Source organism: Coffea arabica, chromosome 8c (genome assembly GCF_036785885.1).
Source record: "Coffea arabica cultivar ET-39 chromosome 8c, Coffea Arabica ET-39 HiFi, whole genome shotgun sequence".
Classification (NCBI taxonomy): Eukaryota; Viridiplantae; Streptophyta; class Magnoliopsida; order Gentianales; family Rubiaceae; genus Coffea; species Coffea arabica.
Window position 1 is genome coordinate 5,480,212 of NC_092325.1, and position 26,331 is coordinate 5,506,542.

General features: G+C 35.1%; 3 protein-coding genes across 7 annotated transcripts; all 3 read left to right on the plus strand.

The window, feature by feature from the left end:
* Positions 1 to 2,932: 2,932 nt before the first annotated feature.
* Positions 2,933 to 7,033, plus strand: LOC113704436 (uncharacterized). Of its 4 annotated transcripts, none has more exons than XM_072063989.1 (3): positions 2,933 to 3,216; positions 4,240 to 4,470; positions 6,255 to 7,033. In XM_072063989.1, the coding sequence occupies exons 1-3, from the start codon at positions 3,188 to 3,190 to the stop codon at positions 6,730 to 6,732; spliced, it is 738 nt and encodes a 245-aa protein (XP_071920090.1). In that variant the 5' UTR covers positions 2,933 to 3,187; the 3' UTR covers positions 6,733 to 7,033. The 4 variants fall into 4 exon arrangements, with proteins under 4 accessions (XP_071920090.1, XP_071920087.1, XP_071920089.1 ...); XM_072063986.1 differs by having other exon boundaries at positions 2,934 to 3,216; positions 3,460 to 4,470; XM_072063988.1 differs by having other exon boundaries at positions 2,934 to 3,216; positions 3,684 to 4,470.
* Positions 7,034 to 8,022: 989 nt separating this feature from the next.
* LOC140013289 (cell division cycle 20.2, cofactor of APC complex-like) lies at positions 8,023 to 11,040 on the plus strand. Its single transcript, XM_072062510.1, has 5 exons — positions 8,023 to 8,285; positions 8,447 to 8,725; positions 8,839 to 9,108; positions 9,837 to 10,430; positions 10,543 to 11,040. The coding sequence occupies exons 1-5, from the start codon at positions 8,196 to 8,198 to the stop codon at positions 10,681 to 10,683; spliced, it is 1,374 nt and encodes a 457-aa protein (XP_071918611.1). The 5' UTR covers positions 8,023 to 8,195; the 3' UTR covers positions 10,684 to 11,040.
* Positions 11,041 to 13,327: 2,287 nt separating this feature from the next.
* Positions 13,328 to 25,333, plus strand: LOC113703865 (MOB kinase activator-like 1A). 2 transcript variants are annotated; one of them, XM_027225347.2, is made up of 7 exons: positions 13,328 to 13,611; positions 20,647 to 20,695; positions 21,242 to 21,350; positions 21,950 to 22,043; positions 23,615 to 23,748; positions 23,886 to 24,049; positions 25,034 to 25,333. In XM_027225347.2, the coding sequence occupies exons 1-7, from the start codon at positions 13,589 to 13,591 to the stop codon at positions 25,106 to 25,108; spliced, it is 648 nt and encodes a 215-aa protein (XP_027081148.1). In that variant the 5' UTR covers positions 13,328 to 13,588; the 3' UTR covers positions 25,109 to 25,333. The 2 variants fall into 2 exon arrangements, with proteins under 2 accessions (XP_027081148.1, XP_071919099.1); XM_072062998.1 differs by lacking the exons at positions 13,328 to 13,611; positions 20,647 to 20,695; positions 21,242 to 21,350; positions 21,950 to 22,043 and adding an exon at positions 22,095 to 23,204.
* The last annotated feature ends 998 nt before the right edge of the window (positions 25,334 to 26,331 follow it).

The window sequence follows — 26,331 nt, forward strand, 5'->3', positions numbered from 1 at the left end:
GAGGTTTTTGAAATTAGGGAGAATTAGAGTTTTGGTCCCCAATTTATTACCAACGCGCGAAATTAGTCCCCAATCGATTGCATATAACAAATGTGGTCCCTAATCTATTCAATTTTGCTCAAAAGTGGACAATTGACGGGTTTTCATCATTTTTTGACGGAAATAAGTCACGTGAGAGCATGTGCCCGTACTTAAAATCCTTTTTCCATTTTTTTAGCGGGAAAATTCATAAAAAACTATTTCCTGCTTTCTGGTGCCCTTATTCCTAATTAGCAAAGACAAAACTCAATTAGCAAATGGAGTTAATTATATTAATTAGTGATAAGGACGCCAGGCTCGACCTGAGCGACCCATTCCTTGGGCTCGTCTTCTTCCATAAACACAACGAACTCTGTCCGGCCGCTGACAGAGGCGGGCGTGGTTTCGCCGCTGGAAAGCACTTTCAATCTGGATTCCATTTCCCTCCCCCAGGGCCGCCTTGGCGTAGAATTAGAGCTACCAGTAGCAGCAGCAGTAGCTCTAGCGTAGGAGAGGTGATAGCGGCGGGAGACAGAGCCGGGTTCGGAATTGGCGTAGTCATCCCCGCGGTTATTGTGGTGGTTGGAAGAGCCAGAACAGGGCTTGCAATTCTTGTACGTACCCGAAGCCTTTATTCCAATGTCCCTGATCTAAAACACAATAATAATGCCTAATGATCAACAAATGTAAAACTGGAATGAAAATATTACTCCGTAGAGAATTATGTAGCAGAATGAAAAAGGCAGAGTAATGGATGGACATCAGACTACAGTACTTGAGAAGTGAGGGCTTTGATGGCTTATCTAGTGGAAGGAGTGGAAATAGCGGCGGCGGCGGCGTCGTCGTCGTCGTCGTCATCATCATGCTGGGGTTGGGGAAGAGATGCGGCATTGAGGTGTTGCTTAGAGCAAGCTATACAAGTCAACATTATTTGCTGCTTGACTGGACCAGAGCTGCGCGCCGAGGAATTGAGAATGTAGAATAGTTTTGCCTTTTGGGTGTGGGATCTTCGCTAGTAAATCAAAGTTTAGCTTTCGCCCCCGGGGTACCAGGGAAAAAGTGGGTCAGCAAACCAATGGAGGAGTACATGTACTCGGGAATTTGATCAGGGCATGATCAAGTGCGAAGAAAAAACGAGGAAAATGACTCAACTTATGTTATGAAGCATGAAGGGTCGGTTCAGAAAATTGCAGTAGAAGTTGGAGAAGGAGAAGGTTGGAGAGAGAGAGAGAGAGAGGTAAGCGTTAGCTTCATTTGCAGCAGGATTCCTTCCATTTATTATTCTCTCTATTTTTTGTCTGTCTACTCGCCCTCCATCACACTGCCTTGTTGGATATCATCTTTCATTAAAAATCTAAAAGCGAATCAAATACTACTGGGAGGAGTTCATAATAACTAAAGAATTGTATACATAAAGAATTGTTTGATGTGATTCTTTACTTCTACTCCCACGGTGTTGACTACTTTAAAAGAGAAAAGAAAATAATAATAATAATAATAATAAATCAGAGCTAATAGTAATAATAATAAATAAGGCAATAAAAGAAGAAGAGAATGTGAAAGGGAAAACAAAGAAGAGCGAAGATGCAGAGAGAGAAAGAGACTAGTGTGAAAGAAAAGCTGTTGAGATTTGTGGGGTTTTCAATGCTCTCTCCGTGTGGTACTGGTGCATATAGTAGGGAGCATTTCTGCAAGGAAAAGATCATAAGAGAGGCGGGCAACGGGTTTTGCTGCAACCTGCAACTTTCGAGTTTTTCCCGTCCGTTTTTGTCACATTTTGGGTTTAAGTTTCTGAGAGAAACACTTCACAACCTCGTGGGGGCATGGCCTCATCTGGTTTTTTGTTCTCGTTTCTGGAGCCTAAAGAGAAAAAGGGGGGACAATTAGTGTGTTTTGTCTTTGCTAATTAGGAATGGGGGCACCAGAAAGCAGGAAATAGTTTTTTATGAGTTTTTCTGCTTAAAAAAATGGAAAAAGGATTTTAAGTACAGGCACATGCTTTCACGTGACTTATTTCCGTCTAAAAATGATGAAAACCCGTCAATTGTCCACTTTTGAGCAAAATTGAATAGATTGGGGACCACATTTGTTATGTGCAATCGATTGGGGACTAGTTTCGCGCGTTGGTAATAAATTGGGGACCAAAACTCCAATTCTCCCTTGAAATTATCCCTTTTGTACGTGCATATCAACGGAACAAGTACGTATACTAGCACATCTAAAGTGAGTACTAAACACTCAAACACGGGCACACATACACACACATTCTCATTTGGTCAAAAGTAGGGGATGCAATTGATTCGAATGACTCGATTCGAACTCGATTCAAGTTCAAAAATTTTTGCTAGAGATTGAATCTAATCAAGTTTAAGAAATATAAATTAATATAATTTTAAACAAGAAATAAAATAGACATTTTATACAAATATATATATACATATGAAAATTAATTGCAATCGTCGAGTTTTCAAGTTTTATATATTAGGCTTGGAGTTTATTAGGTATTTTGAATTGCTCGAACTCGATCATTGCAATTTGAACTTGAGCTTTGAATGAACCTGCTGGTAAGCTACTCGATTCAGGTGGACTTATTTGCACGTTTGTCTGTTACAAGTTTTTTAAAAACTTTAGTTATAATAATCTTAAAAAATTTCTCAAAAATTTTAAATTATACATTTCAAAATATTCAAAAAAAAATACACTTCAAAATTTTTTTAAAAAACTTCTACAATAAATTACAATAAAATTCTAGATAAACATTCAAAAAACTCATCTTCCAAACAGGCCTCAGTCCAGTCAAAAACTTCACATACAAACACGCATAAACACACATAGTTCCACGTGCACGTGTGAGATGGACACACAAACACAAAGATCCAATCATGCTTTTATAGTTGCCATCATTTTTTTTCCAGTTTTTATTCTGCCATTTTTTCACCTTTTTTTTCCATTTTCGATCCCTATCATCATCATCAATCTTTTCGCCGACTTCCACTTCTTTTTCATCAAAACTCCTATCCCATACAAAAAACAAAATTTAAAAAAAAAAAAATTTACCCTTCGGGCTTCGTTGGCGGCTCTGGTGGCCCTCCAAAAAAGCCTACTTTTTTTGCTTGCTTTTTCGGACTTGGATTTTGTATGATCATCTAACCACCACCACATCCATGACATGCAAATAGTCAATATCATATTATTAATGTAAGTAAATCGTTCCCCGTTCTCTTTATTTCTACGGTTACATGTAAAAATGGCCTAAAAGAATATTTAAACCCGAAAAAAACGCCTTTTTGTCCATTTTTTTTTGGGTCTGTTAGGCTATAAGAATACTTAGTTTGATGGGTTTTTGGTGTTTTTATGATTTGTTTCAAATTTTGATGAAGGAAATGGATCTGGGCTGTGTTTATTTCTTAATCTTGACCACTTTTTTAATGGTGGGTGCAGGTTGTTTTCTCGTTCTTTAGCATCCAATATTGACTGTATTGGTAGTATCGAGACTTTTGACTTTTAGAGCGGCACTAGAAGAAGTTTGATAACAGCTCATTATTGACTATTTGTTGTAGATTCTCAAATATGCAAATAAAAAAAAAATCTGCTATATTTGAGCCCTGCAATTCTTTTCAAGAAGTACTTAATGGAAGTAATGAAACTCTTGTTTGTTGGAATAGGAAGTTGGTTGTTTCCAAGAAGGAAAGAGATAAGTGAAGTATTGCATCAAGAAGAATCTTTTGCAGTTTATTTTGTCTGTCTTTGAGAATAGAAGATATGGGGAAGACCCGTTTGGGTTGTTATTAGCTGTCTCTGATTCTGCGGGAATAATTGGAAAGTAGTACGATTCTTATAGAAAAAGAAGGGAGAGGACAGGGGTGATCAGAAAGAGATTGATTCTGGTTTGGAAAGATTATGCTGAAGATATTGAAACCTTCATAAACATGGGGTCAATTTTGGAAGTTAATTTCGGTTACGAAATAGAGCAGATACAGCATCGTTCTTGCTTTTGAGAACTTGCAGTCTTTTTCCAGGAGTGAGAATAGTTATTAGAGAAGGGTAATCTTCTGTTAAATTTAAAAGAAAAAGACCGTTAATCATTTGATTGTGTTTTTGGAAGATGGGATCATTTCCTGGTCATGTTCTTCCAGGAACGTTATTTCTTCTTGTTGGAATATGGCATACATGGTGTTCTATAGAACGATACGTATTGAATCCGAAATCTTTTCGTGTCAGGGTATGGAATCCTATTCCCGGTTTTGATGGGAAACTCAAGTATTTGGAGCTGTATGTTATAACAATTGGATCTTTTATTGATATGTGTATAGAGCTGCTTTATTCTACCCATCTTAAGTGGTTTGTCAATGGAATGCTGAATCCCGGACACATGAATAATTTTGAGCATGGTGGAATGCTTCTCATGTTTTTCATCTTCGGCTTGATCGCATTGCTTTCTGAGAAGACAAGGTAAGTCATTCTTTGCGGCATTCTCCGCCTTTAGTCACAGATTTTTTATCAGTGTGTGTTTCATGTTTTAGTATTTACATTTGTCGGCATCTTTTCTTTTTGTTGCTGGGTGCCTGGATCAAATTCACTCTTGGTCTGCCATGGTGAATTATTGACTTTTCATCAGCCAATTTAAGGAGAACTTAGGATTTGAATTTTTGTAATATATTATTTTTTCTTCTGAGAGATGAGGTATTTGTAAAAGACATTGAATAGGATAACCTTTTTGGGGGCTGATAAGTAGGGGAAAGTAAACTTTCCATAATGATATGCTTTGTGTGGTGAACAAGAGAAAGCATGCTGAAGGAGATGAAACTGAATAGCTTATAGCCTGACCCATGTTTGCTTTTGCATGTGCTCTCCTCCACACTCGTGTGGATTTCATATATGGACAGCCTATTGTTTTGAATGTTAGGTGAGAGCATAAACTTGCCTTCATGATTAGATGAGATGCAACCCATAGAAACAGATAGAACATATCACACATTTACATTGCCACATCAAATTTTTAATTCTATTCTAGGATGGTAATTGCTGCTTTATTTTTTGAAGTTTGCTGATTAATAATTTTAGTGTTCTGGAGGCCAACTTGTGATTATTGTTTAAAATACTCACATTGCACTCCATAACAGCTGATATCTTTCTTGTTTGGAATTTTTGGTTCTCTTAAAAGGTATTTTTATATGAGAAATGTGAATTGTCAGTCTTACAAATGATTAACACACACTTAATTAGAATAGAAGTTACAATATACTATTTTAAAAGGACACTGCTATTGTTTAACATACCCATCTGGTTGAAATCATCTTGTACACAGAAAAGGATCTTTTACTCATCCAGAAGGCTAAGGATGATGAGTTTGTAATTTTGGACTTTGTTTCTATATAATTGTAAAATAGAAAAGATGTTCAACCTATTACGACATGCTTTAAGGAGAATATAAAGTTCATATTCTTTTGGGACCATATGGCATTTCAGGCATTGGGTTACTTATTAGTGACATGGGTGTTCTCTGTGGTTGTATCTTGGAAGTTATGAAGGAGATGTGCTTGAAGTAAAAAGTTTTCGGAGCTAATCAGTAGAACATACCTTGTGTTAAGGGTGTCCCTTTTGTTCTTATTGATTTTTCTTGGAAAGCAAATCATTTATCTGATAAGTTCATATATTTAAAGAAGCCATGTTATGGAGTTTCAGATTGTGACATACAAAGCGTGTTCTGATAACTTCTTGGGGCTTTAATTTGCTAAAGCACATCTAAGTTGTATGCATATCTTCACTTGTAGAATGTATGTATGCACAATGTGTCTTTTATCTGTTTTCCTTTATGGGCAACAAGATATTCAAATTGAGAATACTTCAAAGAGTTGACTGAACTCTTTGCTGCTCTATTCTCCATTATAAAGTAACATGAAATTTTGTTTTCCAGTTTGTAACCTTGAATGCCTGCTCGAGAATGTAGACCAAGTATTGCTCTGGCTCTCTCTCTGTGTCTGTTTTTGATGATTGTTACACATGTTTCCGTTATTCTCAACGTAATCCCTGTTGGTACTAAATCCCACTTGTATGTAAAGAAGGTCCATTTATATTTGCAATATGGTCTTTGTGGCCAAGAATTTGACAAACCAAGTATCCTCTCCTACAACCTAATGCTTGTCTTTAAGATGTTGAGATCTCTTTTCTAGTTTCTGTCTTTTTTTTTTCCTTTTTTCATGTTGAAATAGCTAATATGTTGTCTATTCCTTCAGCTATCTTCCCTTGCCAGATGGAGCTTTGTGCTTGATTGCTTCCACCGCATTTTGTGCCGAGTATTTCTTGTTCTACTTTCATTCGACTACCCATCAGGGCCTTGAGGGATATTACCACCTCATACTCGTTATCCTCATAGGCCTCTGCATTTTCTCTACGGTTGCCGGAGCCCTAATGCCAACTAGCTTCCCTGTGGATTTGTTTAATGGCATTGTCATAACTCTTCAAGGCCTCTGGTTCTACCAAACGGCGTTCACTTTGTATGGTCCGATGATGCCAAACGGCTGCTGGCTCAAGGCAGACCAAATAGCATGCCGTTCAAAGGAGAGTGAGATCCGGGGTGAGCTGCTTGCTAATTTCCAGCTATTTTCTCAAGTTCTTGGAGTCCTGGTTGCCACCATAGGAGCTTACTGTTTTGCACATTCAGTAAATAGTCACACTGATCTTAGGAGTTCACAAACACCTGAGGATGGATGAGATGGCATTCAAACTGTAAATCAATTTTGGATTCTACTCCATTTTTGCACACTCTGTTACAAATGAGGCATATAGAGATAGGGTTGTGTGTGTGTGTGTGTGTGTGTATGTATCTATATATATACATATATACACCCTTAACTGTCCTGATCTTTAGAGCTAGGTGTCTGTAGGTACAAATAGAATTAGTCTTGACTTTCATGAATTACAAGAATGTGTTAAAGGGTTGAAGCAATCTGTTATCTGCGATTTGAACATCCTTATCATATGTGTGAAAGAAATACTGTGACATTTCTTTTCCCATAGCCTTTTTAAGTCGATCATTTTCCTTATTTCAGTCAGTTAGGGGACAAATAAGGTTCATAAAGCTTTGGCTACTAATTTTTCTTGAAAGTGAAATCCTGTTCTCTTTTCATAATTAAGATTTATGGATGCGTCAAAGGGGTTTTTCAAAGCCTTTTTCTGTTTTGTTAGGATGAAAAACAAAACCCTGTGTAAGCGTTTTCTGTGTTTTAGGATGACAAGCAAATAAGAAGGCGAAAACAAAACCCCATTGAAACTGTAAAAAGGGAGAAAAAAAAATCAAAACTCATATTTTAGCATCAAAAGAGAAAACCACAAGTGTTTGAGTATTTTTTTGGTAGTCTTTTATAGAAACAAGAGTATTTTTAGAATCTTTTTTTAAAAATTTAATGTAGAAACTTGATTAATGTATGCGTTCTAAGATAAAAAGGTAACAGGAAAAAACATGTTTGAGATTTAAAAAAATATATATATTTCTACCAAACAGGTAGATATTATTAATATTGGTATTCTTAGAAGAGTATCTAGCATTCCATTCTCTCTTTAAAAGCAAAAGAATTGAAGTTTTACAAGTTACTTTTTTAGAAGTTGTTAATAATTATTTGTCAACAAATATGTAATAAAAATGGAAAATGAGAAACATAAGCCCTTTTCCACATACCAAAATCCGTGATAACAGGCATTTTAATCTTATTCATAGCTAAATGAGCTCAAGTAGAATTGTATAGGAAATTGAAAAAGGTTCAACATGACTTTCAAAAATATTCTTCACTATAGCATTCTTTAATTGGGGTCAATTGTTAAATGTTTCAAAAATATGTAATTAAATCGAGAATGTTAACAAAAAATTATTAATTCGTGTAAACTTTGGTAGTTATTAACAAAAAACTTTTTTTGAAAAAACAAAAAATCCCCTGTTCATCCCCGGAGGGTCAATATGGTAATTTCACATGACTTTCTCGTTCCACAGCAAACCGAAACCAAAGCTATAAATGTAGCCGTTACACTAACTTTCCATAACCTACTCTACTTGCAACGCTCTTTCCTTTTCTCTCTTTCAGTCTTTCTCATTCTCATTCGGGTGAATCAAGAATTGGAAAATTTTCATACGTTAATTTTGATCGTTAGCATCTGTTGTCCCTCGATGTGAGAATTCGACTATGGATGCAGAGAAAAAGGACGATCATTTAAGATTTCGTACTACAAAGAATGAAGCAATTCAGCGCAAAAGAAGCCGTTGTGATGAAAACGTAAGCCAATTGACTCTTAATTCTTTGACCCTTGAGTGCCTTATTACTGAATTACAAGTAATTCTTGGAGATTTGAACTTTTGGGTTTTTTTTTGTTTATGGTTTTGATCAGTAGGATTCAGGAGGGTTTTGATTTTTTTCTTGTTTTCTTGAAATTGCAGTTGGATAGATACATTCCTAATCGCTCTGCTATGGACTTTGATTTTGCGCATTATATGCTGAATGGAGGAAAGGTTACGAGGGAAACTGATAGTAGTACAAATTCGCCATGTTGTTCTCCATCAAAAAAAGCTTATAGGAAGCATCTTGCAGATATCTTTAACATGAACAGGACAAGGATTCTTGCTTTCAGCAATAAGCCCCCATCTTCTGTGGAGAAGAGCTTTGAAGAACCAGCTTTTTTACCCAAAAAACCAGTCAAGAGGAGGAGGATTCCTCAGGTGAGTTTTTTTTTTTTTTTTTTTTTTAAATGGTGGATTTGGTATGTTGGTTATTGAAAACTGTCTAATTTATAATGGGCTGTTTTTGTTTTTTGTGTTTGATTATGATGCAGGTAGCAGAAAGGACCTTGGATGCTCCTGATATTACTGATGATTATTATCTGAATTTGTTGGATTGGAGCACCAGCAACGTGATTGCTGTCGGTCTTGGGAATTCTATCTATTTATGGGATGTAGATACTGGATCTGCTATTCATCTTGTGGAGAACGAGGAAGACTTGGGACCAGTGACCAGTGTTAGCTGGGCACCAGACGGGAAGCATCTTGCTGTTGGCTTGAACAATTCACAGATTCAAATATGGGACTCTGAGTCTTCCCGCTTGGTAAGTCTCTTTTTTGCGGCAATTTTACTGCAATCTTAAAGTTTCTGTTTTTGGGTGAACTGCTTGGCGAAGTGTTAAACTTAAGTTGTTTTTTTCTTTTTGCAGAAGTATGTCCGTGATTAGATTTTTGACTGAATATAAATTTTTAACCCTTTGGCCGTAAGTATATTCAAGGTTTAATCTTTTGATTGATGGTTTGACCTGGACTAAGCAGTTGTATTCCTGTCACATAAAAGCTGTACAAGTCAGAAGCCCAAATACTATTTTGTACAATTTCCGTACTTTTTTCCTTTTTCTTGATTCAACCATTAGTGTGTAAACTTCACATAGTACTATATGAGGGTCTATGTAGGCTCATATATGATGTGCATGCAGCTTTATAGATTCGAGTTTTTGTGCGTGCTTTGTGTGGACGGATTTTGCTTTAGTTTCTTTGTCCTGGATTTACTTTGCATTCCCTATGATAGAGAAAAAAGGAAAACAAAGAAGTAACATCATCTATACGATTCTATGGAAGCATTTTGTGGCAGTGCTAGTTAATTTTACCGCCGAACTAGGTAGTCATGCTTCTAAATATGGAAAGCAAAATCATCAGAATGCGAAGTTCTTTTTCGGTCCTTGAGTCAAATTTTTTTTGCATTAAGCACCCTTTGTTGAATTGTTAGGCTCAATCTTTCTTCATATTTGGTTCCTCATGTGTATTCTTCTGTGTTTCCTCTTGGGTACAGGTGAGGATATTGCGAGAAGGACACAGAGCAAGGGTTTGTTCACTCGATTGGAATAATTATGTTTTGACAACAGGAGGAATGGACAGTATGATCATAAACAATGATGTCAGAATTAGATCCCATATTATTGGGACTTACAGGGGGCATACTCAGGAGGTTTGTGGGTTGAAATGGTCTTCTTCAGGACAGCAATTAGCAAGTGGGGGGAATGATAATTTGCTCCACATATGGAGCATATCAATGGCTTCTCCTTCTTCATCTTCTGGTTCTCGAAATCCATGGATCCACCGCTTTGAAGACCATACAGCTGCAGTAAAGGCCCTTGCCTGGTGTCCGTTTCAAAGTAACCTGCTAGCATCTGGTGGCGGCATGGGCGATCACTGCATAAAGTTCTGGAATTTCAACACTGGAGCATGCTTGAACTCAGTGAATGCAGGTTCACAGGTCACTTGTTTGCTTTGGAACAGACATGAACGCGAGATTTTGAGCTCTCATGGGATGAATGATAACCAACTCACTCTGTGGAAGTATCCTTCCATGACTAGGATTGCTGAGCTTCAGGGTCACACATCTAGAGTGCTCTCTATGGCTCAGGTATTCATGGTTATCTGTACTTAGTAATGTTTTCCACACAAAATTAAATTGCATTGTCCTTTTTTTTCCGTCTATGCATCTTACTGATCGTTGTTTGTTTCACATGATTCAGAGTCCAGATGGATACACTGTTGCAAGTGCAGCTGCAGATGAAACACTACGATTCTGGAATGTATTTGGATCTCCTGAAGTGGCTAAGCCTAAACGTGAGGCAACAACAGAGCCATTTCCTGACATTGCGCGCATCAGATAGTTCTAGCTGCTATATACGGTGGAATTTGTATAGAACAATTTTGTATAGGCAATTTCCTGTCACCTTGCCTGCACAAGATAAAAGAGCTGCCAAATGTTGTAATATTGGATTTTGAATGGGCAGGGAAAGCTCCATTGAAGCAACAAGGAGAATTGTCTATAATTCTATTCAAGTTATGGGTTCCTTCTTACTCAAAACTTGCTGTGGATGGTTTGCTTTCGGGAAACCATTTCGCTAACACACACACACACACACACACACAGATACATATGTATGTATATTCTATCTTTGTACTAAAGCAGTAATATGATACCACTACTCTTAGCCATTATCAGTTCAAATGATTTTGTTACCATATTTATTTTTCTCACCTCTGTATCTTTTGTAAGGTTCATGTTTTATCAACACTCTTTAACAGTAGTATATCTGTCTAAAGAAGCAAGTTTTTTGATTGCCTCTCTTTTATTTTTTGGGTGAAAAGATTTCTTTTAAAGAAACTAAACATACACATATCTCAAATCTCCTCCTCATTGTTAAATTAGATCAAAGACCTAAACATTCCAAATTAAATTGAATAACAAGAGATTTGGGATGAAAGTTGTTGTATTGAATGCACTCATATAGTGTTAATGAAAACAATGATTCGTCCAAATAGCATATGTTGACCACCTCTGCATTTGAGGGTAAATCTAATCCACCCTTTTTTGTTATTCATTTATTAGAACATTATGCATCTCACATTTCCAACCGGATTGAACTTGGCATTATTGAGGTAATTTTATGAGATTGAGGGGTGTAAAGAAATTGCTCATTGAATGTTTGGTTTAGACTCGGTCAACACCTAGTCAGACATAAATATCTCTGGTTAACTTTTATAGTCATGTGAATTAAAAGATACTCGACTTATAGATTAGCTAAGCCTAGTAATATATATTTATGTAATTTACTTTTTACAGTATTCATTAAAGTAAAAGTCTATTTTATCATTAAAAAATTTTATTTGAGCTCGATTAGGCTTAAAATTCAAGATTGGCTAAAGTCAAACTTCAGCTAGTAGATAGATTGAGGGTGCATTTGATAAAACTAAAATCTGAAAACTAAAATCTGAAATGTTGAATTCATTAAATTATTGAATTGTTAAGTTGCAAATCTAATGCATTTGAGTATATCACATTTAGTGATACGTGAATAGTTTATCACTTATTTTTCAAAACAAGTTTTGTCTAGGAGATTCAGTGCTACTTAATTAATTCAGATATTCAATTTTTGGTCATCAAACGTATCCGAACATGTTAAAATTTGAATCCATTAAATTTAAGAATACGTTTGATAAAAATGAAGTTTGAAAATTAAAATTTGACATCTGAAATCTGAAATCTGAATTCATTAAATTATTGAATTGTTAAGTAGCAAATCTAATGCATTTGAGTATATCACATTTAATGATAAGTGAATAGTTTATCACTTATTTATGGGTTAATTCCACTTTTGTCCCCCCAAACTTTGGACGATTACTCACTTCAGTCCCTAAATCTCAAAATGAGACACTTAAGTCCCTAAACTTATAAATACCTCCCACTTAAGTCCCTAAACTTATAAAATGGGACACTTAAATCCCTAAACTCTTATAAAATGAGACACTTCGACCACCAACGGCATTCAGGATTTGTTAACAATTTTCCTTAAGTGGGAGGTATTTATACGTTTAGGGACTTAAGTGTCTCATTTTGAAGTTTAGGGACTGAAGTGGGTAATCGTCCAAAGTTTGGGGGGACAAAGTGGTATTTTTATCATAGCAAGTTTTGTCTAGAAGATTTAGTGCAACTTAATTAATTCAGATGTTTAATTTTTGGCTATCAAATGCATCTGAACATGTTAAAATTTGAATCCATTAAGTTTACTGATGTGTTTGATAAAATTGAAGTCCGAAAATTGAAATCTTAAATTTGAAATATGAAGTATGAATCCATTAACTTATTGACTTGTTAAATATTAAATCTAATACATTTGAGTATATCACATTCAGTGATAAGTAAATAATTTATTAATTTTTTTTGGGAGCAAGTTTTGTCTAGGAGATTCAGTGTCATTTAATTAATTTAAATGTTCAATTTTTTGTTATCAAACGCATCTAAACATGTTAAGATTTGAATCCATTAAATTTAAGCGCTGAATTGGATTATCAAACAGGGCCTCTGACAAGGATGTACAAGATCTGAACATGTACAAGAATGACTTATATAGTTACATAATATTTCCAAGAATTCTTACGTACAGGATGTGTTTGATTGAAAAATTCAGATATTTTATCGAATTAATTGTTTTCCGGCCAAAATTTAATTTGGGTAGTTCAAACTTTCAAATAAAAGTTTGGACAATGATCGCATATTGACTTTGGAGGAAAAAATAAAAATAATTGAATTTTTAAAATTTTTATTATAAATATTGTTTGAAATATTTGATATTATATAAATAAAATATTTTTTAAAATATTTTTATTAATATATTATTGTAGCACCGTATTTGAAATACTTGTTTTAAAAAAAATGCCTTGTATTTTCCAGGAAGCATAATTAAACAACATCCGATTTTCTCTGATACTACGGTTTATAGTGGTGTTGTTGGATGCTAAAGTGAGTGCATGCCAGCTTTTTCTGACTCTTTTATGATTGTAGTCCAACACATGTACAGTACACATCATTTCTGCCATCATCACAGGCCCCGTGTACCGCTGCCCACCCCTGCCCGCTATTATTTCCCTTTCAACACTATAAATACCCAGTTTCCCCTCCATTCCCGGTCAGTTCTTTCTTTCTGCCCGCCCCCTTCCTTCACACTTCCTTGAACGATCAAACCAGAAAATCTTTCTTCTTTCTCTCTTTCTTTTTCCCTTGATTTCCCAGCTATGAGTCTCTTTGGGCTTGGCAGGTAAGCATGAAAAAGAAGTGTATAAATATTTGTTTGTTATTTTCAATTCTGTCGAATTGTTTTTGTTTCGATATTGATCATTATGTGTTTTCTTTTGTGTGTGTTTTTGGTATATGATTCTTGATGATCAGATCTATTGATTTGGGATTTGTTAAATTTGTTGAGATGGGTTTTGAGCTATGTTATCTGGGTTTTATGCATTTTGATTGATGATTGTGGTTTTGCATTGTAATATCAGGATGATGACAAAGTTTCTTAATTTGGCTGTTTCAGCTCTGAATGTTGAAGAAGAGCCGAACAAACTAATTAAGAGGAACTGTATTTCGATATAAAATGCTTTTGCATAAATAATTATATCTAAATTTGGCTGTTTCAGCTGTGAATATTAAAGATGAGTTGAAAATGCTATTTGAGAGGAACTGTATTTCTAAAGCATGTCTATAAGTTGATGGAAAATACACAAAATGTTTTTGCATAAATAACACATGCATGTACATTTGCATAAGTGGAGTAGTGGTTGTGCCAGGATTTCAAAAAGATCCTATAGGGGGTGCTTCTGATAGCATTCCTAATGTAAATTTTTGATTGACTACAGTGAAAAATTTTCTTGACTAGAATTAAGTTTACAATTTTATACTCCAAAACTGGTGGCTTAAAATCGGCTATAGAGTAATGTTGAAGCATTTGACTGTAGTGTGATGAAGATGATAAGTCCCTATGATTCCTTGTAACTGGAATGCTGAACTAACCATGGAAACAGGTGTACCCAAGTAGTGCAATTCTGCATAAAAAAGAAGATATGAAGTATGCTTATCAATTTTGTACAAGGAACCAATTTCAGTTGATGGTAGGACTACTTTAAAGTCTTGAACTTGGATGCTGGGGTCGCTCCATCTGCCTTCTTACCCCCCATTCCCAACCTCTGAGGGAAAAAGAAAAACGAAAGTGGAAAATTTAGTGGTTCTTCTGGTGACTGCTTTGGAAGTTGAAGCGTCGGGTTTAGAAGAAGCAGCAATGAGTTTGTTGCTCTCAAGAAATGGAGGGGTACTAGAGTGAAGTTGATTATTTGTCATTGTAGGTACTAGGTTGTCGGTGCTTAATGTATGTAAGGAGTGCATCTGTTGCTAATGCTGGCATCCATTCAGTTTCTATACGAAAAACACCATTCATGACCATACACGTGTGCAAATTGGGTTGGTTAATGGACATGTTATCTTTTCCCTAAACCAGATTGGTTCGTAATATTTAAGTTTTGGGAAGTAGGTTGAATTTGTGTCATAGTGTTGTTAGTTGACAACTGTTAGATACTGCACAATGGCAGACATGCTTTCCTGTCAACATATGATTGTCACTTCTTATTTTGTTGGATAAAGAAAAAATCGTTGTGGTGAGAAACAAAAGCAGTCACAAAATTTGATGGTGAGAAATCCTTATATAGAAAAGCTAAACATGCTAATAAATTCTATTCACTCACAATTGAAAGTTTACAAGCGTCTAGATGGAGAAATTTGTTTTTTTCCTGATTTTAACAAGTCTGTGTATTGATTGAAAGCTTTTACCTCTAAGGAAACTTTCAATCTGCTGATCATATCACAGATTTAGGATAGGCATTAGATATTAAAGTATAAAAATGTATTGCTTTAAGAGAGAATGAAGAGCAGTGGTTTTTAGTGAAGAACGAGGGATTTTAAAAGAGCTATTTAATCTTTATTTGGACTCCAACAATAAATGAAGAAAATGTATCTTTATGTAGATTTACATAAATTGTGTCAAAGATCCTAACGTAAAAATAATTTTTCTTTAGTATGAAAAGTGAAGATTTGTCATTGTTCTCATTTATAAGATCCTAAAACGAAGGGTACTAGAGTGAAGAAATGGAGGGTACTAGAGTGAAGTTGATTATTTGTCACTGGAGGTACCAGGTTGTTGGTGCTTTGTATACGTATGCGACTTGATTTAAGTACATCTGTTGCTAGTGCTGGCATCCGTTCAGGTTCTATACAAAAAACACTGTTCATGAAAATACATGTGTGCAATTGGGGTTGGCTAAAGGGCATGTTATCTTTTCCCTAAAATGGATTGGTTCATAATATTTAAGTTTTGGAAGTAGTTTGAATTTGTGTCGTACAATTGCTCTTTTGGAACAATCATTGGCATTAGTGTAAGTGGGTTATATAGGATTCAGGATGGAACAACATGAATTCAAATGCGCTCTGTTCCAAATATGGCAAATTGAGTACATTTGATTTCAGGCTGTTCCATTCCGACTCTTATATGGCTTACTTACATATGCAGAAGGTCTTAAAAGGTTGTTCGTCACAGCCATGTCTTATCAATCATTTGACAGAAAATCAAATAGTTTAAGAAGTTGTGGTTTTTAGTACAAATGAAAGTTTACAAGCTTCTACATGGAGAAATTTTTTTTCCCTAATTATAACAAGAAGCTTTTACCTCTTAAGGAAACTTTCAATCTGCTAATCATATCACAAATTTGGTATAGGCATTAGATATTAAAGTATAAAAATGTTTTGCTTTAAGAGAGAATGAAAAGTAGCAGTTTGAGTGAAGAACAAGGGATTTAAGAGAGCTATTTAATCTTTTTTTGGACTCCAACAATATATGAAGAAAATATTTCTTTATGTAGATTTACATAAATTGTGTCAGAGATCCGAACCCAAAAATAATTTTTCTTAAGTATGAAAAGTGAAGATATATTGTTTCTCATTTACAATATCCCAAAGCGGAGGATACCAGAGTGAAGTTGATTGTTTGTCACTATAGGTACTTGGTTGTTGGTACTTGATATATCTAAGCAACATGTTTGAAGTGCATCTGTTGCTATTGTTGGCATTCGTGCAGGTTGTATACAAAAAACTCTATTCTTGACCGTACATGTGTGCAAATGGGGCTGACTGATAGACATATTATCTTTTTCCTAAACTAGTTTGGTTCATAGTGTTTAAGTTTTGGATTGCAACATGATGGAACAACCATTGGCATTCTTGTAAGCGTGCTATACAGAAGTCAGGTTGGAACAACATGAATGCCAATGCACTCTCTTGATCAAACTACTCCACATATGGCAAGCACATTGGTATTCAGATTATTTCACCCTGATACCTATACGGGTCCACTTACATATGCAGAAGGTGTTAAAAAGTTGTTCCAACACAGCCATATCTTATCAACAATTTGATAGAAAATCAAATAGTTTAAGAAGTTATGATTTTTAGTACAATTGAAAGTTTACAAGCTTCTAGATAGAGAAATTAGTTTCTTTCCTGATTTTAACGAGAAGCTTTTACCTCCAAGGAAACTTTCAATTTGCTAATCTTATCACAGATTTGGGATGGCATTAGATATTAAAGTATACAAATGTTTTGCTTTACGAGAGAATGAAGAGCAGCAGTTTTTAGTGAAGAACAATGGATTTTAAGAGAGTTATTTAATCTTTATTTGGACTCCAACAATAAATGAAGAAAATGTATCTTTATGTAGATTCACATAAATTTGTCAAGGATCTTAACCTAAAAATAATTTTTCTTTAGTATGAAAAGTGAAGATTTGTCGTTTCTCATTTGCAATATCCTAAAATGGAGGATAGAGTCAAGTTGATTATTTGTCACTATAGGTACTAGGATGTTGGTGCTTGATATATGTAAGCTGCTTGTTTTTAGTGTATCTATTACTAGTGTTGGCATCCATTCAGGTTCTATACAAAACACACCGTTCATGACCATACATGTGTGCAAATGGGGTTGGCTAATGGACATGCTATCTTTTCGCTAAACCAAATAGGTTCGTAATATTTAAGTTTTGGAAGTAGATAGAATTTGTGTTGTACTGTTGCTTTCTTTACAACATGATGGAACAACCATTGGCATTCATGTAAGTTGGCTATATAGGAGTCAGGTTGGAACAACATGAATGCCAATGTGCTCTCTTTACAAATTGCTCCAAATATGCAAATTAAGCGCATTAGTATTTAGGTTATTCTACCCTGATACCTATATGGCCCACTGACATATGCAGAAGCTCTTAAAGGTTGTCCCAACGCAGCCATGTCTTGTCAACAATTTGATAGAAAATCAAATAGTTTGAGAAGCTGTGATTTCTAGTACAATTGAAAGTTTACAAGCTTCCAGATGGAGAAATTTGTTTCTTTCCTAATTTTAACAAGAAGCTTTTACCTCTAAGGAAACTTTCAATTTGCTAATCATTTTTTTCATTAGCCATTAGATATTAAAGTATAAAAATGTTTTGCTTCAAGAGAGAATGAAGAGTAGCGATTTTTAGTGAAGAACAAGGGATTTTGAGAGAGCTATTTAGTTTTTATTTGGACTCTAACAATAAATGAAGAAAATGTATCTTTATCTAGATTTACATAAATTGTGTCAAAGATCCTAACCTAAAAATAAATTTTCTTTTATGCAAAATGAAGATTCATTGTTTCTCATTTGTAATATCCTAAAACGGAAGGTACTAGAGCGATGAAATGGAGGGAGCTAGAGTGAAGTTGATTATTTGTCATTGTAGGTGCTAGGTTGTTGGTGCTTGGTATATGTAAGCAGCTTGATTTAAGTACATCTGTTGCTAGTGCTGGCAGATCATACATGTGTGCAAATGGGATTGGCTAATGGACATGTTATCTTTTGTCTAAATTGAATTGGTTCTTAATATTTAATTTTTGGAAGTAGGTTGAATTTGTGTTGTACTATTGCTCTATTTACAACATGATATAACAACCATTGGCATTAATGTAAGTGGGTTATATAGGAGTCAGGATGGAACCGCATGAATTCAAATGCGCTCTGTTCCAAATAGGGCAAATTGGGTACATTTGATTTCAGGTTGTTCCATTCCGACTCTTATATGGCTTACTTACATATGTAGAAGGTCTTATTCGTCACAGCCATGTCTTATCAACCATTTGACAGAAAATCAAATAGTTTAAGAAGCTGTGATTTTTAGTACAAATGAAAGTTTACAAGCTTGTACATGGAGAAATTTGTTTTTTTTTTCCTAATTATAACAAGAAGCTTTTACCTCTTAAGGAAACTTTCAATCTGCTAATCATATCACAAATTTGGTATAGGGATTAGATATTAAAGTATAAAAATGTTTTGCTTTAAGAGAGTGAAGAGTAGTGGTTTTAGTGAAGAACAAGGGATTTTAAGAGTGCCATTTAATCTTTATTTGGACTTCAACAATAAATGAAGAAAATGTATCTTTATGTAGTTTTACATAAATTGTGTCAAGGATCCTAAACTAAAAATAATTTTTCTTTAGTATTAAAAGTGAAGATTTGTCGTTACTCATTTCCAATATTCCAAAAAAGAGGATACTGGGTTGAAGTTGATTATTTGTCACTGTTGGTACTAGGTTGTTGGTGCTTGATATATGTAAGTAGCTTGTTTTAAGTGTATCTGTTGCTAGTGCTGGCATCCATTCAGGTTCTATACAAAAAACACTGTTCATGACCATACATGTGTGCAAATGGGGTTGGCTGATGGACATGTTGTCTTTTCACTAAAGCAGATTGGTACATGATATTTAAGTTTTGGAAGTAGGTCGAATTTGTGTCGTATAGCTGCTCTCTTTACAACATGATGAAACAACCATTGGCATTCATGTAAGTGGGCTATATAAAAGTCAAGTTGGAACAACATGGATGCGAACGTGCTCTCTTTACAAAGGGCTCCAAATATGGCAAATTGAGCACATTTGCATTCAGGTTATTCCACCCTGATTCCTATATGGCCCACTTACATATGCAGGTCTTAAAAGGTTGTTGAACACAGCCATTTCTTATCAACAATTTGACAGAAAATCAAATAGTTTTAGTAGTGATTTTTAGTCCAATTGAAAGTTTACAAGCTTCTAGATGGAGAAATTTGTTTCTTTTCTAATAAGAAGCTTTTACCTCTAAGGAAACTTTCAATCTGCTAATCATATGCCAGATTTGGCATAGGCATTAGATATTAAAGTATAAAAATGTTTTGCTTTACGTGAGAATAAGGGCAGTGGTTTTTAGTGGAGAACAAGGGATTTTAAGAGAGCTATTCAATCTTTATTTGGACTCCAACAATAAATGAAGAAAATGTATCTTTGTGTAGATTTATATAAATTGTGTCAAAGATTTTAACCTAAAAATAATATTTCTTTAGTATGGAAAGTGAAGATTTGTCGTTTTTCATTTACAATATCTAAAACGTTGGCGCTTTTGGGGATATGCCTGTTGATGTCACATACAGTTTTAAAGGCTATTCCAATTTAGCCTATCTAGCAATTTCCTTAACTATTGTAACATGGTGGTTTGTGCTTCTAGAAGGAGAAAATACGGAGAACATGATTATTGGTTCCAGAAGCTCGGACATGTTCAGTCTGTTTTGCTGTTGTGGTTTATGTAGATAGGAATAGCTGTTATAAAGGGTCAATTTTGGAAGTATCATTTATGTTGTAAATGTTGACAGGGGAGGTTAGCGTAGTTTCATAAGTTAAAGGAAGATGTAAGCAATCATTATTAATTTCAAGAGGTCATAAAATTACTTTCTGGACAGCAACTATTCTATGCAAAGGAAAAGGTAATTTAAGTGTTTGTAATTGTGGACAGGGTTGATGGTTTAGCCCTTTGATGCCCATTTCATGAATTTTGACAAGGTGCTCACTTGATTAATGTGTTAAAAAGGAGAATGTTGAGCACTAAAGGATGTGAGAGGAGAGGATTTTGGAATTTATAAAATTTCATCGTATCATTTTAGATGTAAAGATTTAAAACCTTAGAATAACTGTTTGACAATTTTGAAAGAATTGGGCTTGAAACTATGTTCTTCTTCATTTCCTGATAAAGTGTGCTTAAAATCTAGAGGATTGCTTGTATATCAAGGCTGGAATTGAAGGGCAGCGGCACTTTGATTCTGAAACCTATAATTGGCCTTAGAGTTGAACATATTCTTAATATTTCTCCATTTAACATGTCTGGTTGCTCATTGGATGCATAAATTTCATGATGCCTAACTTAATTTTGATGAGCAGGAACCAGAGGACGTTCCGCCCCAAAAAAAGTGCACCCTCGGGAAGTAAGGTGCTTTTCTTTCTTGTATTGTCACTATATTTCTTATTTGATCTTTGTTATTGTGCTAGTGGTCCTGTCCGTTATTACTTCATTTGTCCAGGATATAGCTTATCTCACTTGTTTAATATCGTTAGTTTGATCAGGCATGCATCCTTTGTATTTTTTTTCTTCCCTTTTTTAGTGGACTTTGCTTTGCCTTCTACTTTTATCAATCTTTTGTCCACCTTTTCGTTTCAGCCTGCCATTCTTGTGAGGACTTTTAAATGGTCATGGCAGATGATGAAATGATGCCTGTATGCTTAAGTTTTTATAGCTTCTCAGTAACTCCAGTGGGGTAATGCAAAGTAAATTTGATGAGTTGCAAGTATTAAAATGCAATAGATGTATTGAATTTGATCATAAATATAGGGTTTAATTGTGTGACGAACATAAAGTTCAGAACAGCAAAGTTATCATTGACAACTTTCGGTGTCTGATAGTGATTTCAATTATGCTGCATGCCAATACACAAAATGAGTTCTCATGCATCTTCTTTTCTTATATTTTCTGTTGCAGGGGGCACAGCTGAGAAAGCACATTGATGCTACTTTAGGTAGTGGAAACCTGAGAGAAGCTGTAAGGTTGCCACCAGGAGAAGATATTAACGAATGGCTCGCTGTTAACAGTACTCTCTTACTTTCTTATATTTTTTCCCCTTTCACTACATGTTCTTGCTATTATTTAGCGAAGATGTCACATTTACATAATTGTCAAAATTGTCTGCATCACATGACAAATTCTAGAGAAAGAAGTTGGCTGAGAAGCAGAATTAACTTTTCAGTTGTTGCTGTTTTTCATTGAATGCCATCAAGATACCTTGCCTTCCTTCATTTCACCTTTTTCTTTAAGAAGCCAGACAATATTAACTCACTCTACAAATTTCTGTTACTTTCGTATAGGCTTCAGTACTTTCACTTGGAATGTTTCTTCCATCACTGTTTATTTGGTGCAAGTGCACGATCTTATTGCAATATACATAAAAATTATAAATAAAGCTAAAGATTTCGAGTATGTGAATGAGTTACACATCAAAACAATGTGAAAAGATGTGTTCTCCCGTATATATTGCAGAAACAGTTTACTATTTATTAATCAATCTACTCTTTGAAACTTTCCATTTTGCCACTTCATTGGTGGAAAGTTTCTTGCATAACATTTATCCTGCAATCACTTTCTTTTTAGGAATGAAACTGAGTGGGTGTTACTTGGTTTCTTAATCTCCAGCTGTAGATTTCTTCAACCAGGTGAATCTGCTTTATGGCACTCTTACAGAATTCTGTACGCCAGAGAATTGCCAAACAATGACCGCTGGCCCTAAGTACGTTCTTCTTATCAAATTGTGTTGATGTTGCTTCTCTAAATAATTGTCTACAAGGTATGATGCCATGTGCTCTGTGCCAAAAAAACTATGGCTCTTTCAAATTACAGAAATATTTATTATAGACTGCATTGTGCAGATATATGCATTAAAAGTATCTGGCCTAGTTTGACTTTATCAATTAATCAGTATGTCTTTTCATTTTCAACCTGATGACTCTTGGCCGAACTTATAATGAATTTCCTGACCTTTTCCTTCTTACGCCTTATCACTGTGGTACAAAGTTCCTACCTGGGGGTCATGTGTTCAGGGTTGATATAGATTTTGATATTTATAGCTTTTGGAACTTTACATTACTCATCAGAGAACAATATACTCTACTCAACTTGGAAAACTTTGTGAGATGGGTGGAGATAATCTGCTTGAAGCGGTCTATTAAACTTTGTGAGATGGGTGTTGATAATCTGCTTGAAGCGGTCTAATTCTTGGATTAGGTCTATTTCACGTGTTATCGTTGAAACAGGTTTTTAGATCTTTTCAGAGTTCCTAGTTTTCTTTTACAAGACAAAATAGATCTATCTGATAGATAAAGTGGCTGGCCTGCTTTCACACTGTTTTTATTCCATCATCTAAGCTTCTAAGAGCCGCCCTGCCTAGTTATTTGAATAAAAGACTTGGGAGATGCTCTATTTCTCATAACCTTGGTACACAAGTTCAATTCTCATGATGGGGGGAATTGAGAAGTACATATAACATGGTTAAAGTTTACATTCTGATGGAGTGTCTGTACATATCAGCATAGACTTATGGACGGATTTTCTGGTATGAGGTGCCTCAGTGGTCCATCTTCACTTGTTTGTATTTTATTGGTGGCTTTGCATGCCATTATCGTGATGCACTTTTGGAAATTCTAACCAACTGTGACACAAAAAGTCTCATGTATTGTATGAACAAAAGAGATTCAGTTTCATACCTTTGGAGTGGGGTTTCTCGTTGAGTTAGTATTTTGTCTAGATTTTGTTGTGTAACTGAGTCATCCTGGTTTGATTCTTCAAGCATATATTGTCTGACATTTGTTCAAGTGTCTGACCTCGTTGGCAGATCCTTTATCCGCTTATCACTTTGCTGAATGAACTAAGAGCTTGGCAGCATTTTAATAATGTAAGATGCAAGATTTGTCAATTACTGAACTTCTTGCGATAAATCTCTTGAAGGAGGTTCAGATACATTTCCAGATGTTTCTGATGTGTTTAGTAATTGTTGTATGATGGTAGTACATCTCCAATTTTTTTATGTATGGAACAAAGATGCTAATGGTTGAAAAAATAACTTTTACAATAGATCTTTTGGTTAACAGTTCCATTATCTTGAAAAGTACTTTCAATCATGTACAAACATTGCAAAGTTGCTATTCTTCTTTCAGGAGATGTTGATTAGAAAACAAGTAAATAAGACATTATCTGTATATAGATCTTCTTTGCATTAGTGGCAACAGAATTTCTTCCAATTCTTAGGAGTACTATGTTTTAGACATATGACTATCTTTCTGACCAGCAGATAAAATCCTTCAGGTATGAGTATAGATGGGCTGATGGTGTACAGATCAAGAAACCTATTGAAGTTTCAGCGCCAAAGTATGTTGAGTACCTCATGGACTGGATTGAATCTCAGTTGGATGATGAGTCCCTATTTCCTCAAAAGCTTGGTAGTAACTTCTCATTAGTTTTAAAGCTTCATGCTAATTCAAAATTGAGATAGGGAAGGTATCCACTCTTTATTTGTCAGGTGCAATAATTATCTGTCTGACCTCGGTTTATTACTTTTTATTTTTTAATGTTATAGGTGCACCATTTCCTGCCAACTTCAAGGATGTGGTGAAGACAATATTCAAACGCCTGTTCCGTGTATATGCACATATTTATCACTCTCATTTTCAGAAGATTGTGAGTCTTAAGGAGGAGGCGCATCTAAATACTTGCTTCAAACATTTCATTCTTTTTACTCATGTAAGTACATATTGCTCTTGGAATCTTAGTCAAATCCATGGATATTGAGGAAAATGTGCCTCTCTTAAAGCTCCTAAGAAATTGTGTCATTAGTCCATCATTGCGCGATTTTGTACCTTTTTAGCCATCTTGCTTTCTTTTTTCCTTTGGCTTTGAGTTTATTTGCTTTTCACTATCTTATTTTTACTTTTGCTATCCGGATTAATGAAATTGTTTCAAATTTTGCTGTCACTCCTTGATTTCATATGCATTGCCCAAACTATATAGTGAACTTTGATAATGAAGCCTCTATCCGTGCATCTATATATCTGTTATGAGACAACTGTCAGCTCTGGTTAAGTTATTGTGATGAAATAATTGAACTGGGCACGAAGATGGAACTTCCTTTGGCCGTCAAAGAGTTTACTCTGGGAGACTATCTATGATTGAAGTTAATCTTGGAGACAGTCTATGACTCTATCCTTAAGAAACTATGTTCAGATGGTTGTTTTAATTGTCACTTTTTATATAATCAAATTTATTTTACTGATGATATTTTCTTCCTTCTGTGTCCTTTTTCTTTTTAACTGCTTAATTCGTTGCAACTTACTGAAAAAAAGTCTCCAAGCTCTTGGGGCGTACAATATGTATAGTTCTTGCTTCAAACAAGTGGTGAAGTTGGATATAAATGCTTAGGCAGCGTATTGGCATTTGATTCGGAGTAACGTACAGAGTCCTATTATGGGATAAAGATGGTGGAAACAGGATTTCCTTGATTATTGTTTTAGATTCTTGAAACGTTGTAGTTACCTAGCTATGCCATTGCATCCGTACTTTTTCTGAGATATCCATTTTCTACATTTTTGGCTGAATCTTATTGTTTGTTCTAATTTAAGTGATTGTCAAATAGCCAAGTTTTGTTTTTCCCTGCATCAATTCACTTAATCCTATTGTCGCACATTTATAATAGAAGGTTTTGTTGATGAGGTCTTCTCTGGTATGCAGGAATTTCAGCTGATTGACAAGAAGGAGCTGGCTCCTCTTCATGAGCTTATAGAGTCCATTATTGTCCCTTACTGAACATTTTTTACATTTTGTCTGTTAAACTGACTTTGCTTATGGAAACAGTGATACTTCTATGTTGAGAATGTGAAATAGTGTTGTCTTAATACATAATGAGAAGTGTCCCGTACAGAACATTTTTTACATTTTGTCTGTTAAACTGACTTTGCTTATGGAAACAGTGATACTTCTATGTTGAGAATGTGAAATAGTGTTGTCTTAATATATAATGAGAATTGGGTATCTGCTGTATCATTTTAATTTCTGTCCGGATTATTTCCATGCAAATTCTTTCTTTCGGATTGTGAAGAGGGATTTAGAGCTACTAGATGTCCTTTTATCTTAATTAATATACACAAATGTCTCATGAATTTCCCTAGAAAATGGATGGTTGTGTAATAGTTCTGTCCTAAAATTTGTTAGAAGAGGGGCAATTAGAAGAAGTCATTGGGGCTGTTGGGCAGTAGATTTTATCTCTGCAATTGTCTGTCCTGTACATCCAAAACCTCAGCTGCCTGCACATTTCTCATGTGAGTTTACACTCCATTTTCTGATCTAGAAATCATTTTCATGAAGGATGTGGTAATGAATGGTTCTTGCTTTGATACTCTCCCTGAATCAGTTTGAGGAAGATGTATAACAACTGAATTGTTGTATAAAGATGAGTAGTTGATGGTTTATTACATGGTCCATTAGGAAAATTCATGACATCGTGACTAGGATCCTCTCCAAATGGGGTTTTTTTGAGAGAATGGGAGGATTTTCCATTTATACTTTCTTTTTGAAGTGAGTCATACCTTGCTGGCTAAACATCAAAATACCATCTGTCATGTTCCTTTCTTGCTTCACTCAACACTGGTTACCTTCTTCCATCTTGTCTAAATTGTACATTCTCAAACCTTACCATTTCTATGCAAGGTTCTATCCTACTATTACCCTGCCTTATCTTTACAGTCTGTAAAGAAAATACCATCAACTTTCCAACTAGGATAAAAGTGTACCAACAACAGTTCCCAAAATCTAACTTCGTTGGTAGGTATATTAGTCAGTTGATTGTGAGGTTATCACAGTGTGATTCGATTCTCAAGTCGATTCTCAAGTCCTTTCTTTTTTCTTTCACCTACACAGTGATTCGATTTTCAAGTTATCCTCTCTCTCTCTCTTACCTATAAGGTTTATAGTATTTAAAAACAAATCAGTAAAGCGTACAAAGTGTATAAAATCTGCACGAGTCACACCGT